The sequence below is a fragment of the Helianthus annuus genome, chromosome 1, assembly GCF_002127325.2.
Source record: "Helianthus annuus cultivar XRQ/B chromosome 1, HanXRQr2.0-SUNRISE, whole genome shotgun sequence".
NCBI lineage: Eukaryota > Viridiplantae > Streptophyta > Magnoliopsida > Asterales > Asteraceae > Helianthus > Helianthus annuus.
The window spans coordinates 145,483,337-145,499,708 of record NC_035433.2 but is presented as its reverse complement, the minus strand read 5'-3'; the positions used below and the strand labels follow the sequence as shown (position 1 = coordinate 145,499,708).

At 36.7% G+C, this 16,372-nt stretch overlaps 4 protein-coding genes across 5 annotated transcripts; 3 read left to right on the top strand and 1 right to left on the bottom strand.

The window, feature by feature from the left end:
- Positions 1-567: 567 nt before the first annotated feature.
- Positions 568-4,253, top strand: LOC110883486 (bark storage protein A). Of its 2 annotated transcripts, none has more exons than XM_022131226.2 (6): positions 568-619; positions 684-875; positions 2,061-2,128; positions 2,468-2,623; positions 2,840-3,079; positions 3,468-3,951. In XM_022131226.2, the coding sequence occupies exons 2-6, from the start codon at positions 815-817 to the stop codon at positions 3,834-3,836; spliced, it is 894 nt and encodes a 297-aa protein (XP_021986918.1). In that variant the 5' UTR covers positions 568-619; positions 684-814; the 3' UTR covers positions 3,837-3,951. The 2 variants fall into 2 exon arrangements, with proteins under 2 accessions (XP_021986918.1, XP_035832004.1); XM_035976111.1 differs by adding an exon at positions 4,146-4,253 and having other exon boundaries at positions 572-875; positions 3,468-3,838.
- A 2,154-nt stretch (positions 4,254-6,407) lies between these two features.
- Positions 6,408-10,510, top strand: LOC110933799 (probable glycosyltransferase At3g07620). Its single transcript, XM_022177006.2, has 4 exons — positions 6,408-6,934; positions 7,018-7,145; positions 8,417-8,771; positions 9,749-10,510. Exons 1-4 carry the CDS (start codon positions 6,530-6,532, stop codon positions 10,415-10,417), a joined length of 1,557 nt encoding a protein of 518 aa, XP_022032698.1. The 5' UTR covers positions 6,408-6,529; the 3' UTR covers positions 10,418-10,510.
- A 291-nt stretch (positions 10,511-10,801) lies between these two features.
- Positions 10,802-12,236, bottom strand: LOC110883500 (putative RING-H2 finger protein ATL12). Its single transcript, XM_022131233.2, has one exon. It carries the CDS (start codon positions 12,190-12,192, stop codon positions 11,032-11,034), a length of 1,161 nt encoding a protein of 386 aa, XP_021986925.1. The 5' UTR covers positions 12,193-12,236; the 3' UTR covers positions 10,802-11,031.
- Positions 12,237-14,531: 2,295 nt separating this feature from the next.
- Positions 14,532-15,911, top strand: LOC110933804. Its single transcript, XM_022177011.2, has 2 exons — positions 14,532-14,712; positions 14,779-15,911. Exons 1-2 carry the CDS (start codon positions 14,532-14,534, stop codon positions 15,909-15,911), a joined length of 1,314 nt encoding a protein of 437 aa, XP_022032703.1.
- Positions 15,912-16,372: the final 461 nt, after the last annotated feature.

Below are 16,372 nucleotides of genomic sequence, written 5' to 3'. Positions count from 1 at the left end.
AGTAAAAGAAACTTTCTTTTCTCTAATTCTTCTTTCGTTCTATTAGTAACTTTCTTTTCCATTTTTCATAAAATCCTAGATATCGTTCTATTATAGTAACTTTCTTTTCCATTTTTTATAAAATCCTAGGTAAAGTATAACATTTTATTTGTTCGTATTTTCCTCGCTAAAAAGTCCTTCGATGGCAATCTGCCATAAAGTCAAATTAAGTTGATCTTCTATGCCTAAAATCATATATTGCTTTCTCCAACCTTAGCTAGTTTGTTGGACGACCTACTAAACGATGAAATTTTTCGATGAACAAGCGTATATGATCGACACTAGAGTATTTGTATTACCCCACGCGTATCATCCATATTCTAGTTGCTTTAAGCGAATTGATGTTTAGATCATTCAATTAGGTTGATTAATAATTCTACCATAATTTTCGATTAGACTAAACCTTTTTTTTATCATATGTCGTATCACGTAATATGCATTTATGGATTGATAATTCATTAAACAAACATGTGTAATATTATTAAATATTAATAGAAGGAACCCCCTCCTTTTTTTATCATCTACACACACACACACAACTTATTAAACTCTATAAATCCAATTCAGTCTCATCCCTGAGGTACAAAGTCCTCATTTATCCATCTGTAGCAAGATGAGAAACGTTAATATCTTTCTCTTTTTAGTTTCAGTTTTGCTTATAGTTTTGTTGCCACAAGAAGCCAATGGTGAAGTGACTGGAGGAACCAAAAGATTGATCGATAAGGTTAATCGAAAGGGGCCATATATAGGCATTGTGATCCCTAACCTATTTGAAATGAATCCTCTTCTCAATTATCCCGAATACAAGTCTAGTAAACTCGTCATCGATGTTGGAGGTATGTATATAGTTTTAAAAAGATGAACGTTAGTGAATAAACACTTATGATTGACTTGCTACAAGGTTTCCTATGAATTGTAAAAGGTAAGGTATAGATGGTTGTGTAGCTCCTATGAATTGTAAAAGGTAAGGTATGGATGGTTGTGTATTGGAGTATATATAGGGGGGTTGTTCAAGGGGTCGTGTTTGTGGGTTGGCAGGTCGTTTCCGACACAAACCAAAAAGTTTGCACATTACAATCCTGAAAATCGTGTCAAAACATGACCCGTTCACAACAAGTGTATTCGCAAATTGACACAAACACAGCCCACTTAACGTGAAAATATAGCTTATTTACTTTGTTTCATATTATTATCTTAATAAATACACAAATAGTTTAAGTTATTACATAAACATTACTGGATTTAAATAGCCCCAACTTTCACCAATTGGCCGATAACACATCCAACTTTCAATTTGTACACCAGGACTCTCAACTTTCAACTTGTTGGCCAATAACACTCCCTAACTAACCGAACCCTAACCTAGTTAGCTGATGTCAGCTGCCACATCATCAAAAATGTCATGTTAGTTGCCACATAAGCTGCCATATCATCAAAAAATGCCACATCTGTTGCCATGTCATGCGCCACGTCAACAAAAAGGGCCACATCAGATGCCACATCAGCAAAAACTAACTGGGTTAGGGTTCAGTTAGTTAAGGAGTGTTATCGGCTAATAAGTTGAAAGTTGGGAGTGCTGGTGTACAAATCGAAAGCTGGGAGTGTTATTGGCCAATTGATGAAAGTTGAGTTTATTAAAATCCAATATCCTGTAAAATAAAACAAAAATAAGAGATGGGTTAAACATGTTAGTCCGCGAACCTGCCATGTTATATGAATACGACTAGTTTAGACTAAACGCATACCTACATATTTTATGTAGGTTCGTGTTATCAAAAATTCACAACCTCAATATTACAAAACTTTCTTGTCAAGTTTAGTAACCTAACACCAACACCCTAGTCCCTTCAATCCAAACCCTCAATATTACAAAACTTACTTGTCAAGTTTAGTAATTAGTCAACTTGTGAAAAAGTTGAATTATGATGTCATACTTAACTTATGCCTCGATTGATAAAACGTTGATGCTTCTTTTCATACAACATGTTTGTTGTTAATTTGATTTGGTATTGTTTTTGTAGGAAGGAGATTTCGGTTTGGATCAATTGGTGAAAAACAAGTCGTTTTGGTTATGACCGGTTTAGGCATGGTACGTATATATAGAGATAACGTTTTCTAAGTTATTATATTTTGGACTATCACGTCTCGCAAAAGAAATGCCTTGAGTTTTTCTCAAAGAGTACTAAACACTATAGTTATTTTCTCGCATGTAACTCGTTACAAATTTATTATTCTCTTGCTAGCTAATTAGATAGGAAATTTATTTGTTTATATTTTTATGAGAGCTATGGTAAAGCTGTCAAGAAAGTGAAAGTTTGAATTCAGTGATTGAGATAGCGACAAGTTATGCAATAAAAAACCAAATGTGTAGAGTAAAAACCTCAAAATGAAGGTTTTAATTATATTTAATTGCATGCATGTACAATAGCTTAATGCAGGAGTTACAACACAATTATTGTTGAGTTTGTTTGACATAGAAGGAGTTGTACATTATGGAATTGCTGGAAATGCAAACCCTTCACTTAATATTGGAGATGTTGCCATTCCTCAATATTGGTCTCATTCTGCTCTTTGGAGTTGGCAGGTAACTTACAAAATGTGCGATTATCAACTATCTCGATGTAAATCCGTCTTATATATTGAATTTGACTTGAAATAACCACATGGTACCTAAATCTTTCTTTTAATAATAATAATTATTATTATTATTATTATTATTATTATTATTATTGATAGTAAATTAAGATTATAATAAACTTATCTAATTTGCATGTTGGAAAATATATGTTATATATTGTAGAGATATGGAAATGGTCCAGATGACACATTACCCCTTGAAGACAGTGGAGACTACACACGAGATATCGGTTATCTAAACATTGCAAATTATTCAACCGATTTAGAATCTGATAACTTATTGAACAACATTTGGTATCAACCGGAGGAAATTTTTCCGGTTGATGGAACACCGGAGGAGAGACAACACGCATTTTGGGTACCTGTTGACTCTAGTTATTTCACTCTAGCTAAAACTCTAGAGGTAGTTAAACCCTAATTTTAGATTTTAAATGATTAAGGGGCTGTTTGGCAACATCTGAATGGTTAAGTGCTGAATCAGTAAGAGGTCGAGGTCTGAACCATTAAGAGCCTTTATAATGTTTACCCATTCAGAGGCAAATGTCTAACCAATTCTGATTAGAGGTCTTAACCATTCAAACTCTGTATAATGGTTAACCATTCAGAGGCAAACGTCTGAACCATTCAGACATCTACTCGTGAAACAAACAGTCTGAACCAATAAGAGGTCTGAACTATTAAAAACCTCATTAAGAGGTAAACAAACAGCCCCTAAAATTTAAATAATGACGGTTTAAAAGTTGATTTAAAAGATACTAACACACTTTTATGGCAACATAAACCATATATAGTCGTTGACATTAGAAGGATGCTTGAACACAACAACATGCTTATCTACCCCACCAAAGGTTACTACGGTAGAACGAGGAACAAGTGCTAGCATATACCTAGACAACGCCGCCTATAGAACCTTCATCTATGACAAGTTCAACATTAGCCCCGTGGAGATGGAAAGTGCCGCGGTGGCTCTCATTTCATACCAACAAAGGGTGCCATTCATTGTGATTAGAGCACTTTCTGACTTAGCGGGTGGCGGTGAACACTCCAATGAGGCGGATACATTCATCACCCTTGCCGCTAACAATTCTGTCAAAGCTGCGGCGGAGTTTATCAAGTTGATCCCGTCTACTAAGAAAGATGTTTCGTTTGCTAGCATTTAGTGCTTTTGAATAGGGATGAGCATATCGGTATCCGATACCGAACCGATACCGATACCGCCTAATACCGATCCCGAATTTCACCCAAACTAGGTACCGATACCGATACCAAAACATGTCGGTTAGGTATGAGTACGGTACGGTATCGGTATTATACCGTATTTTGAGGGTCGGTATCGGTATAATACCGATACCGTACCGTACCGATACTGAAAACGCCAAAAAGTGGATACCGATCGGGATACCGATCAGGATCGGGATCGGTACGGGATCGATATGGGATCGGTATTCGGTGGCATATGCTCATCCCTACTTTTGAATCTAATTATGATATTGTAATAAGTTACACCGTTTGAACATGGTGTAGTTGGTCTTTTGTAAAGCTAGAATAAAAGCTCAAGGTACTTTGATAATTATTTCATAAATGTTATCACCAATAAACTAACATTATCAACATACATAACTAAAAGCGCATAGCTAGGTAATTAACTTTCAATTTGACAATCCAATTTTGATTTAGAGTATTTTGAGGTGTGTTTACACCCATAATTTGACTTTATCATATCCAACAAGGTTTGGGCCAACTTAATTACAACTAATTAACTTATAACCCATTTGAATAGCAGTTAACATAATTAACTCTTATACTCCTTAGTTGTTTTTTTTTTTCTTTTTCGGTTTTGTGTTGCTATTTGCTAACCAACCAACACCCCAAACATCATTTAATTGCAGCCCACCATTTGTACATTGGTATATAGTCCTAAGATTTTTAATAAGGAAATTAAGTGGGGTTTCTAATGATGAATAGAACCAATACGAGGATAAACAGATTATCTTCGAATTAGTTAATCACATCGTTTCAGCTCGTCAGATCGTCATCTATTAATGTTGGAAACTAGGCCTTATTCAACTTAATCAAATAATGGATTTAACAAGAAAAAACTCCTTGATTAAAATTGATTTTTTTTTTTTTTGAACGGCAAAATTTGGATCATTGACAGACCACTGGAGTATCATCGTGCCACTAGTGAAACCACTCGATCATATCCATCTCCACTAGGCATAATGTCTATACACCAATTTAGGGGAAACCCAATAAATATGAGAAAACCCCCTTGTGGGAATCGAACTCAGGACCTATAAAGCCATGAACGATTAAAATTGATTGTACGTAAACCATTAACATATGATCTCTATTTATACTTAATAACCCCTTGGAGAACAAATAACCTACTCCTATAAGGAAATCAAATAAAATAAAACTACATAAAATACTAAATATTCCACTCAAATAAACTAAACATTTAGCATCCACCAATTTTTGAGTTATGACAAGTCTAGTTCCACCACTGATCCCTTAATACCTATAAAATACAAAAATAGCTAACTGTAATCAATTTTATAACAATAGCAATGCATTTAATAGTTGATTAGTATGCAAATAAACATATAGTAAATAAATCCATTCGATCTCAAATAAATCTCAACAATATAAAATGATTAGGACCCAATTTAATTACTAATGTCTAATGATATTGCTACTTGCCTAGTTAATATTAAAAACCCTACAAAACAAGTAAAAGCCAAGTTGCAATTTTTTCCATAGTTAGCGTATATAAAGGATCTTGCATCATTTTCCAATCAAATTTAAACTACTACAATCACAAGAGGCTAAGGTCAGACTTGAATAGTGAGGCCCTTCGATTGGGCAAAAAGGGCGGCAGCTCTAACAGTGCCAGGCAGGTGTCTGGCACTCCCATATTGGTCCAACAAATTTACGATTTTATTCCTCTTTAAAATTACGATTTTGCCATCAGTTAAAAATTATGTTTTCGCCCCCGCTTAAAAATAAATTTACGCTTATGCTCTCAGCTAAATATTTCAATTTTGCCCCGGTAAAAAATTAAGATTTTGACCCGTTTCAGTTTACAGTTCTGCCATTAGTTTTTATCTCATAAATTTTACCATTTTGCCATCAGTCCAAAGTTATGTTTTTGCCCCCACTTAAAAAAAATACGCTTTTGCTCCTGGCTAAAAAAACCAATTTTGCCATCGGTTCAAAATTACGATTTTGCCCCGTATAAATTTATACTTTTGCCATTAGCTTTTTTTATCACAGCCAAGTTACGATTTTACCCTCAACTTAAGTTTACATTTTCCCCATCGTTTTTGTTTGCTTTCCTGGTGACATTACAATTTTGCCCCCAGTGTAAAGTTACAGTCGTGCCGGCAACTTCCTCGCACTCCCCCGTTTGTCCATTTACTTTGCAATTTATCCCCGAATTAAATTTATGATTTGGCCCTCAGTTAAAAATTACATTTTTCCCGTTGTTTTGTTTTTTTTACCAAAACTATAAACTTTTTTTTAATTGGTTTACTACGGTCTTATCATCGTTTTTTTTCCTAGAAAAATTATAATAGTCTTTTTTTAATTGGTTGAGAATTATTCGGCCCTCGCCCCGCAACGCGGGCGGGGCATCTACTAGTTAACAATAAAATATACATTACCTCTTCCCTATTAACACGTCTACCATAAAACCTCGATCAAACCCCCAAAACTTCAACTATATTTCCCATAAAATAATACATTTTCAATCTTCAATATATACTCAAATTTATTTTACATTTCTTGTATATTCAAAGAACTTTACCCCCTATGCAAGTGGAAGTTCATTAGCTTTAGTTACTTCACATCAATGGGTCATCAAACTCAACATATATTTAAACCCAACAGATTAGTTTGGGTTGTGATAGTTGTTATAATGATGCAGTTGTTTGATTTTCTATATGGTGGTGTAACATTTTCCTTATTTTCTACCCGTAGCCATCAAGTGCCGCGAAGTTCACTGGCTTCTTTAGCGCTACCAATGACAGTCGACGCTAATAGTACTACCGTAAGATCTCCCTCAATGTCGTTTGATAACAACACATTTCAATCAGCTGCTTCGTTAGCGGAAGACTCTTTTGTGTTGGCAAATAACTCATCTGTGAACAAGGTTCCACCGGTGATAAAGAGTGGTAAGAGGCCTTTTGTGGACATAGTGACAATCGCAGAGATGCATGATGTATTGCAACATAATCGTGCTTCGGTTAGTTCAATGGTATGCGAGTTTCATAACTGTTCTTGTGAAAACAATGAGATTGTTTTTATTGTTTAGTTAACATAACTACTATTATCTTGTAGAAACCGAGATGGTCTTCAACAGTTGATCAAGAGTTACTAGATGCAAAAGTGCTGATTGAGAATGCTCCGGTCTATGACGATGATCACACGCTTTATCATCTTTATCATAACATTTCAAGGTTTAAGAGGTAAATAAGACTTGACTTTATGTTATGTTAAGAGAAATAGCAATATGATTAAGAATCACACAAACACACAATAACAGAAAACAAATTGATTGAAGACTTAACTGCCATTTTCGGCTCTGTGTTTTGTTCACTTTTGCCATTCCAGGCCAATTTAAAAAAAAAATGCACCGGTTTCCTCCCTGACATACTGGAAACGTGCCACTTCAGTCCAAAAATCAAAACCCAGTTAAGTCAGACATGTTAAATGAAGGGTATTATTGTCAATTCATAAGATAAGGTGAAAATAAAAATATATGAATTGACAATAATACCCTTTATTTAACCTGTCTGACTTAACTGAGTTTTAATTTTTTTGGACTGAAGTGACACGTTTCCAATATGCCAGGGAGGAAACTGATGCATTTTTTAAAATTGGCCTAATTAAAATGACAAAAGTGAACAAACCACAAGAACGAAAATGACAGTTAACTCTTGATTGAATGAGGTAGAGAGAAAAGCACAAAAAGATAACAAAGAGATTTCTCAAAAGAAAATACTGTATTACTGAATAAGAAAACAAAACATTATATCATAGTCCCTTTTACTTTATACTAATTAAAATACGTTATTTAAGGCAATCAATTATTTACGGCTAATGTGGGGCTAGCCCACTTGGTTGGTAGAGACAGCGGAGAGGTCATTTAAAAAAAAAATTTACGCGTTTTACACCAGAAATAGAATGTGACTGGAAATTCCAAAATGTGGGGAAAAATCTTCGGTGATGTAACTAGAGCCCGAAATGATGGAATTTGGGTCAGACAGCTAGGCCAAACCATCTATGGATGTTTGAGGCATTATCCGGCTGGTCAAGACCATTTGGTCCACTTCTTATCGGTCTTGTAATTCCACTCTTAGCCCAAGATAGCTTTTGGCTCAGCTTCGTATCATCGAACAAAGAAAGTGAATAGAATCCCTTTTTTATCTTGTTCAAGTTCAGTGTGGCGAATCTTGAAAATTTCCACTAGGGGTCGGAAGTCACCGAAACTAAAAATTCTATATAAGTAAATGTTTTTTTTATAAAACCGGGGGGTCGAAAACGTATATATACCTAAAAATTCTACACGAAACATACATATATAACACTACCGAGTGAAAAGTTTGGGGGGGCGGGCGCCCCTCCCGGCCCCTTGAAAGCTACGCCCTTGTTCAAGTCATCAATGTCATATCTTGCTACACTAACAAGTATATGTCTAAAGATTAAATTTAATCTGACATTCATGGACATAATGCAGAAGCTACGAATTAATGGAAAAGACTCTTAAGGTTTACATATACAAAGAAGGAGATAAACCGATATTCCACCAGCCGGAGGCTATGCTAACAGGAGTTTATGCATCCGAGGGATGGTTCATGAAGAATATCAAAGAAAGCAAACATTTTGTTACTAGTAACCCCGAAAAAGCCCATCTGTTTTACATTCCTTTTAGCTCTCGAGTATTGCAATTACAACTATATGTCCCCGGCTCTCATAGTAAAAAGAACCTGATACAATACTTGAAGAACTACGTTCATCGCATCACAACGAGATATAATTTTTGGAATAGAACAGACGGGTCTGATCATTTTCTTGTTGCTTGCCATGATTGGGTAAGCCTACATGTTCTAAACATATATGGAAATTTGGCTGTTAAATGCTATCTTATAAATTAAACTCGAATAACAACTTTCATCTTGTTACCTCACAACATTCTATATATGGTTGTTAGTTAAATATGAGGTTTTTTAACCATCACTGCTATGATCAGCCAAATAAAAGTATCTTTTAGATTGAGTAAGATGACATTTTAGTCCCTGTGGTTTGGGTTATTTTGCCAGTTTAATCCAAAGGTTGAAACGTTATCATTTTAGTCCAAATATTTTCAAACTTTACCATTTTAGTCCCCTGGGTTAACTTCATCTATTTTTTTTGTTAACTAGAAGGACAATTCGGTCATTTTTTATGTAATTCTGCTAACTAGAAGGGCAATTCGGCCATATAAAATGACCGAATTCCCCTTCTTATTAACAGAAAAATTGGATGAAGTTAAACTAGTGGACTGAAATGACAACGTTTAAAACTATTCGGACTAAAATAGCAACGTTTCAAACCTTTGGACTAAACTGGCAAAATGACCCAAACCACGGTGACTAAAATGGCATTTAACTCTTTTTAGATTTCTTGGTATTCAAGTAAAAATGAAAAGTAATTTTAGGAGATTTTGGAAACGTTTGGTTTCTAGGGAGTTCGCTACCCAGGTATATCTGGTATATCTGACTCTAAAAAAATCTGGAACTAGACTGTCACGTGGTAAGCGGACTCCTTGGATACCACGAACTCCTTGAATATGTTGAGATGGCAAAACTAAAAAACATGAGCTCCTTTGACCAGCGGACTCCCTAAAAATCAAAACGAGTTGCTTATAATTTTACAAAACACCTAGAAATAAAAACAAATTTTTGTTGCTTCCTATTGTAATTTTATAATGCATCATCTATATATATTAAAAAAAAGTGTTTAAATACATTTCTTATTTTACAGCAATTTATACACATTGTAATAGGTTGAAAACTATAATTTTATTCAGGCTACATACGAAACAAGGAGATCTATGGATAGTTGCATAAGGGCTTTATGCAATTCTGATGTTAAAGAACATTTTGAGCTAGGAAAAGACGTACCTCTCCCTGAAACATTCGTCCATTCATCTGAAAACCCGTTGCGTGGACTTGGAGGAAGACCCCCATCTCGACGTCCGATTCTTGCTTTCTTCGCAGGCCGAATGCACGGTGAAGCGAGGTCAATTCTCTTGCAACACTGGGAAAACAAAGACCCTGACATGAAAATCTTTAGAAAGCTTCAAAAATCTGAAAACAAGATGAGCTATGCTAACTACATGAAGAGTAGCAAATATTGTATATGTGCTAAAGGTTACGAAGTTAATAGTCCTAGAGTGGTGGAGGCCATTTTTTTCGAATGTGTTCCTGTAATTATATCCGACAATTTCGTCCCACTTTTCTTTGAGATCTTGAATTGGGAGTCGTTCGCGGTCTTTATCCAGGAGAAGGATATTCCAAATTTGAAGAACATTCTTCTTTCGATATCGAAAAGGAGATATCTAGTGATGTATCAAAGAGTTAAGAAGGTACAACATCATTTTCTATGGCATATTAAGCCTGTGAAGTATGATATTTTCCATATGATATTGCATTCAATATGGTATAATAGGGTTTTTAGAGTAAATCCTAGTATTTAGAGTTTGATAAGGTTATATATCTTTGAACATCTCTAATTCTTGTGAACAAATTTGATAAGCTGTGGTGTGTATAAAATTTTTGTAGGAAAAGCATATATTTTTTCATGGAGTAAATTACGTTTTTGGCCCCAGTGGTTATATCACTTTTACTATATTAGCCCAAAATAAGAATTTTTAACATATCTGCCCTCATGGTCTCTATAACTAACCATTTTGGCCCCTAAGTCTAACCATTTTAGCCCCCATGGTCTCTATAACTAACCAATTTGGCCCCCATGATCTCTAGACTTAGGGGCCAAAATGGTTAGTTATAGAAACCATGGGGACAGATATGTTAAAAATTCTTATTTTGGGCTAATATAGTAAAAGTGATATAACCACTGGGGCCAAAAACGTAATTTACTCTTTTCACATGCTATGTGATATTAACTTTGAAGTTTTATACAATATATCTTTTCAAATACAATATGTCCACTTTCATATATTTCTTTTTACAAGTTACCTTGTTTTAGTTCATTTTCATATTGTATGAACTAAACCTATAAACTAAAATTCTGAGCAATGAAAACCAGCTAGGACACCAACTTAACAAGGTACAAACATGATCAAGTGCTCTACACAAATGAAGTTCTCTCGCGGTTTGTGAACCACTGAATGGTTCTTTTCGCCATTGGCAACCAAACCCTTTGTAACCTGTCATCTTTCTCACTACTTGCCCAATACGAACTTCTAGTATCCTTAAATCTTGACACGTTTGTAATCTCTGACATTGATCTCTTCTCCATACCTTCGAAGTCCTCATTTTTCACAAACCGTGGAAAGTGTGAGGTCGAAACAGATGTTTCGCCACTATCAGTGGTTTTACCAGACGTTAACTCTTGCAATCTTCTTCTTTCCATATCCTCCTTAAACTTCATTACTTGTTCAATATCTATTTCATGTCTCCCGCTACTTGAAGGCGAAAAACGGTTGTTGGATGCCTCATTAAGCATCTTGGAGTTCAAAAACATTAGATCGGAGGAATTCACATCGCTCCATCGGCTCTTGCAAACAATGCCGGATACGATGATCCTATGTTTGAACTTATCCAACAACCCTTGATCACCATATTGAATCAAGACATCTTCTTTAGGACTTTTTCCAATATTCCTAAAACTGCCCCCAAAACTAAACCTTGATGACCTAGAAGAACCATCATGTTCCCTCTTAACAAAGATTTCAAGATTATTAAAACCCTCATCTGTATACCTTAAACTATTTGTGAAAGCGAAATTTGTGACATCCGACAAATCAAACTTATACCGACAAAGAGGACAAGTAGAGTGACTTTCTAGCCATTGATCAATGCAATTCATATGAAATGCATGCCGACACTTAGGCAACATCCTTAACAACTCCGAATCTTCAAACTTCGACAAGCACACCACGCATTCTAGCCCTTCTTTCAATCCCTTAAGCGAGGAGAATCTAAAAAATGGCAAAGATTCAATTGCTTTCTTGTCAATCCCCGAGATCCTTGACCTTGCCCTAGGAATCACTTGAGGGACTTGGAGAGTGAAATCTGAGTTCCAAAATTTCATGCAAGCGAGTAACAAAAACGATAAACAAAACATAGTACATAGTACCCCAATAATGATAACAATACTAGGATGCGCGGCATGCACGACATCATGACTAGTTTCAGTTACATTTTGTTGGGCAAAAACATTGGAAAACAAGAAGTTGAAGAAGATAAAGAACAAGAAAAGGGTTTTGATCAACTTTATGTGATTCATTCAAGAGATTTCGAGTTGTTAAGTGATATTTTCTGTTAAGTCTTACATATGGTGTTTGGTTGTTCATTTTATCATATGTTGTCTATTGGTCACTTTCAAGATATTGTAAATTAATTGAAAAATAGTATCAATTAATCAAAATTTAGTTGCAAGGTCCATGTCTTGCTACTTTGTTTTATTCATTGACCGCTTTGTCTGTCTTTCGTTGTCCTTAAGGTGCCGTGCCACCATGAGCATCTATTAATGTATTTTATCGTTTTTTAATAATGATATAGGTTTGGGTTGTACTTGTTCAATTCATAATATTAATAATTTTCACTGTTTGGAAATAACACACTCAATAAAACATTACAATTATTTACCTTCTTATTTCATTAATATATTTACTAGATCATTGAAAGCTAGTGGAACTTATATGTCAAGATTACAAGTGGCAAAACCGATGGGTCACGTTCTGTAATAGGCGATTCGAGTCAAATTGGGTTCTAGGCCGGAGGGTATGGAGGGCGTCACCATACCACATCACCGCCCATAGTGCCCCCCTCGGTGCCACCACCCACACCATGCTAGTTAAACCGGGGCGCCATTGATGGGGCTTTATCATGGTAACGAGGAAGAAGGGAGGGGGCAGGTGGGGCCCACATTACGAAAATGGCCAAGAATAAAGTTGACTTACCAAAATAGCAAGCTCATGCGTCGTTGGAACGGGGCATCACCCCTCTTATGCGTCCTTAATTCTTTAAATGGATGTGTGTATGGATGAAGCAGCAAGTACGAAAATGGGATGCATGGGATGAGTCGTGGACGCATGGGATGAGTCACGGACGCATGGGATGAGTCGGCAACGCATGGGATGAGTCACGGACGCATGGGATGAGTCACGGACGCATGGGATGCCTCAAACGGACGCATGGGATGATGGGATGAGTCACGGACGCATGGATGCCTCAAATCTCCTAAAAGTAAATTTTATGAGTCACGGACGCATGGGACGCATGGGATGCATGATGTCATTGAGACACGTGTCACTTCTACATTTGCGGACGCATGAATGAGCCTTGCAGACGCATAAGCTCTCTCGTAATCAGTGATGCCCTGCTCCACCGACGCATGAGGTGACCATTTTGGTAAGTCAAACTTATTCTTGGCTATTTTCGTAAATTTCTCTTTTTTTTAATTTTGTTTAATAGGGGGCTTTATAAAGCCCCCTGGCTGATGCGGATCCTACATGTCACTGACGTGTCTTGATAAAGCCCCTATGGGCTCCATCCCACACCCTCCAGCCTAAAAAAAAAAAAAAAAACAGATATCATTAAACAATTAAATAGTGGGTCAAGGTTCACCTCTATATTTGTATTTATGATGGCTAGTAGTAAAGTCGTCCCAAAGCAAAAGAAACAAGGTGTGGTTTCTAGATCCCATTAGCTCCAGTAAAATATTGATCCATTGGAATGACATGTTTGTGTAAAGTGACTTAGCTTGTTAGTCTAAGTGATGATCAAGCTGCCTTGTACATAGCAACCAATCAACGAATCAAAGAAGACATCAAGGCGTTGGGGTTCCTTTGGATTAAAATTACCGCTCTTCATTTAAGAATTTGGAATGGTGTAATGTTGCGGTGTAATGTTTTTTGTGTTTGTAGTTTGGCTCTAGCTCCTTGCTAGTAGCTTGTTTTTCGTAATGAAAGTCGACGTTCAAAAAAAACCAATCTACGATGTGAGGACCAAACATATCGAAGTTGACTGTCAGAGTGTCAGGACCAAGTCGAAGTTGGTTCTGTTCGTTTTCATACGCCAGCTTTGGTAGTTGAGGTTTTAATATTTTTGGCTGCTTCCAAAAAAACCAATTAAAAGTGGGTCATCTATTTAGTATTTAAAAATTCAAATGTTGGAAAAAAGTCATTAGATGTCAAGTACCTAAATGGACCACTAAAAGGATCCAAAGTTGTTAAAAGAGGACAACTACAAAGAATAACATGCATAAATACAAAGATTACCCATGCGTGATTTGATGCATATTTTAAAAAAAGAAAAACCAAAGGCCTTAGGCTGGAAGGTATGGGGGCCGGCTTGGCCCGGCTTGGCCCGGCGCCGGACCCCCACACCGCCCCCCTGGCCCGGCAAGCATCACAACCGGCGAGCACAAGCCGGGTGTGCCGCCCCATTTTCAAAACATATAGCCGTTGAACGGCTCTATTTTTAATAAAAAAAAAAAAAAATTCATTTTTCCTATAAATTCACCCACTTTCAATATTATTTCCCCACTTTCAACCCAAAACACTCTCAATTTTATACCAATTTCTCCCTACTTTTATAAAAAAAAATATCCTTTTACCCACAATGGCTTCTAATCCTTGGTGGCCCTCGTCTTCGGATGACGAAGAGGAGATGTTTTTCGCAAACGCTGTTCTACGGGCGGGACAGATTTTAATCGAAGAGGAAGAGGAAGACGAAGAGGAAGAGGAAGAAATTGGTGAAAATGTTATTACCACACGAATACGCATTAACAGAGACCGCCAAGGTTTTCATTACAAAATTTCATTGTCCTTATTTTTTTTATCTCGTACTTATATATTTTATACGACAGGAGCGCACGAGAAATTGGTGAACGATTATTTTTCGGATGAGCCACTTTACAACGCCGACATTTTTAGACGCAGGTTCCGAATGAGTCGCCGCTTATTCACAAGGATTGCCAATGATTTGGCGGGGCTAGACCCGTTTTTCACGCAACGTCCTGATGCTCGAAATTATGAAGGGTTTACAACGTTACAAAAGTGTACTGCGGCCATTCGACAACTCGCGTACGGGACAGTGGCCGACGCTTTGGACGAGTACTTACAGATGTCGGCAAGAACTACGCGGGAATGTTTGTATCGGTTTTGCCATAATGTGGTGAAACTGTATAGCAAAAAATATTTGCGGAAACCAAACGCGTATGATGTTCAACAGTTGTACCAAGCGCATGAAGCAAGGCACGGGTTTCCGGGAATGCTTGGTAGCATTGATTGTATGCATTGGGGGTGGCATAATTGCCCGACTGCGTGGCGCGGCCAATATACGCGAGGTGATCACGGCTATCCAACCGTGATACTTGAAGCTGTGGCATCACAAGATTTGTGGATATGGCATTCTTTCTTTGGTCTCCCTGGTTCACTCAACGACCTCAACATGTTATACCAATCGGCCATCTTTACCGATGTCGTTAATGGAACGGGACCGGACACAAGTTTTACAGTTTCTGGGGTTGAGTATAGACGTGGGTATTATCTAGCTGACGGGATATATCCGTCTTGGTCTACAATTGTGAAGACTATTCCGTATCCCGAGGACGAAAAACGGAAAAAATTTGCCAAGCGTCAAGAAGCTGCAAGAAAAGACATCGAACGCGCTTTTGGTGTCTTACGAAAAAAATGGGCCATCGTTGCACAACGGGCACGTGCGTTCACCCCAAAAAGGCTGCGTCTTTGTATGTACGCTTGCATTTTGCTCCATAACATGATTATTGAAGACGAAGGTCGGGCGATTTGTGAGTATGATGAGAATGCATCTTGGGGGAACACTGTCCCGGTTGATCCCCCACAACAGGATTTAAACTCGTTCTCGCTAACAAACGACTTCACGCATGCAAACCTTCAACAAGATTTGGTAGAACATATTTGGAACAACGTTAACATTGTGGAGGGTGACGGAGCCGAAGACGAAGACGAAGACGAGTAGTGTGTTTGTTTTAAATTTTTAAATCTAGTCTTTTTTTTTCAAATTTTAGGTAGCGTAATTTTTTATTTTTTAGGTTATGTAATTTTTATTTATTTTATGTAATGGATTTTATTATCTTCCTTTATGTAGTATTTTTATTTAAATGTTGAATACTTTTTATAAAAAATAAAAGTTAAAGAAATAAAAATTAAACAATTAAAATGAATTAAACAATAAAAAATAAGTTGTGGGGCCCCATCCTCCATCCCCCTCCATCTTCATTTTGGCTCATCCCTCATGAGTCGCCTACGTGGCGCCTACGTGGAGGCCCATCCCCGTGAGGATGAGCCAAACCATACCTTCCAGTCTTAGTCAAAATTAGTCTTCAAAGAGTAAACTATGTTAAGAAGTTAAATAAAACTAAATTCATCAATCAATGAACAATTATAATTAGGACAAAAATACCCCCATAAGAAATAAAT

What these genes read in the sequence shown, in the direction of transcription:
- LOC110883486 (XM_035976111.1), top strand. Translation starts at nt 653, where the DNA reads ATGAGAAACGTTAATATCTTTCTCTTTTTAGTTTCAGTTTTGCTTATA. An exon ending in ACTCGTCATCGATGTTGGAG is followed by an intron (nt 876 to 2,060) that starts GTATGTATATAG and finishes TTGTTTTTGTAG; the next exon opens with GAAGGAGATTTCGGTTTGGA. An exon ending in CTCTAGCTAAAACTCTAGAG is followed by an intron (nt 3,080 to 3,467) that starts GTAGTTAAACCC and finishes AACCATATATAG; the next exon opens with TCGTTGACATTAGAAGGATG.
- LOC110933799 (XM_022177006.2), top strand. Translation starts at nt 6,530, where the DNA reads ATGGGTCATCAAACTCAACATATATTTAAACCCAACAGATTAGTTTGG. An exon ending in GTGCTTCGGTTAGTTCAATG is followed by an intron (nt 6,935 to 7,017) that starts GTATGCGAGTTT and finishes ATTATCTTGTAG; the next exon opens with AAACCGAGATGGTCTTCAAC. An exon ending in AACATTTCAAGGTTTAAGAG is followed by an intron (nt 7,146 to 8,416) that starts GTAAATAAGACT and finishes GACATAATGCAG; the next exon opens with AAGCTACGAATTAATGGAAA.
- LOC110883500 (XM_022131233.2), bottom strand. Translation starts at nt 12,192, where the DNA reads ATGAATCACATAAAGTTGATCAAAACCCTTTTCTTGTTCTTTATCTTC.
- LOC110933804 (XM_022177011.2), top strand. Translation starts at nt 14,532, where the DNA reads ATGGCTTCTAATCCTTGGTGGCCCTCGTCTTCGGATGACGAAGAGGAG. An exon ending in CATTAACAGAGACCGCCAAG is followed by an intron (nt 14,713 to 14,778) that starts GTTTTCATTACA and finishes TTTATACGACAG; the next exon opens with GAGCGCACGAGAAATTGGTG.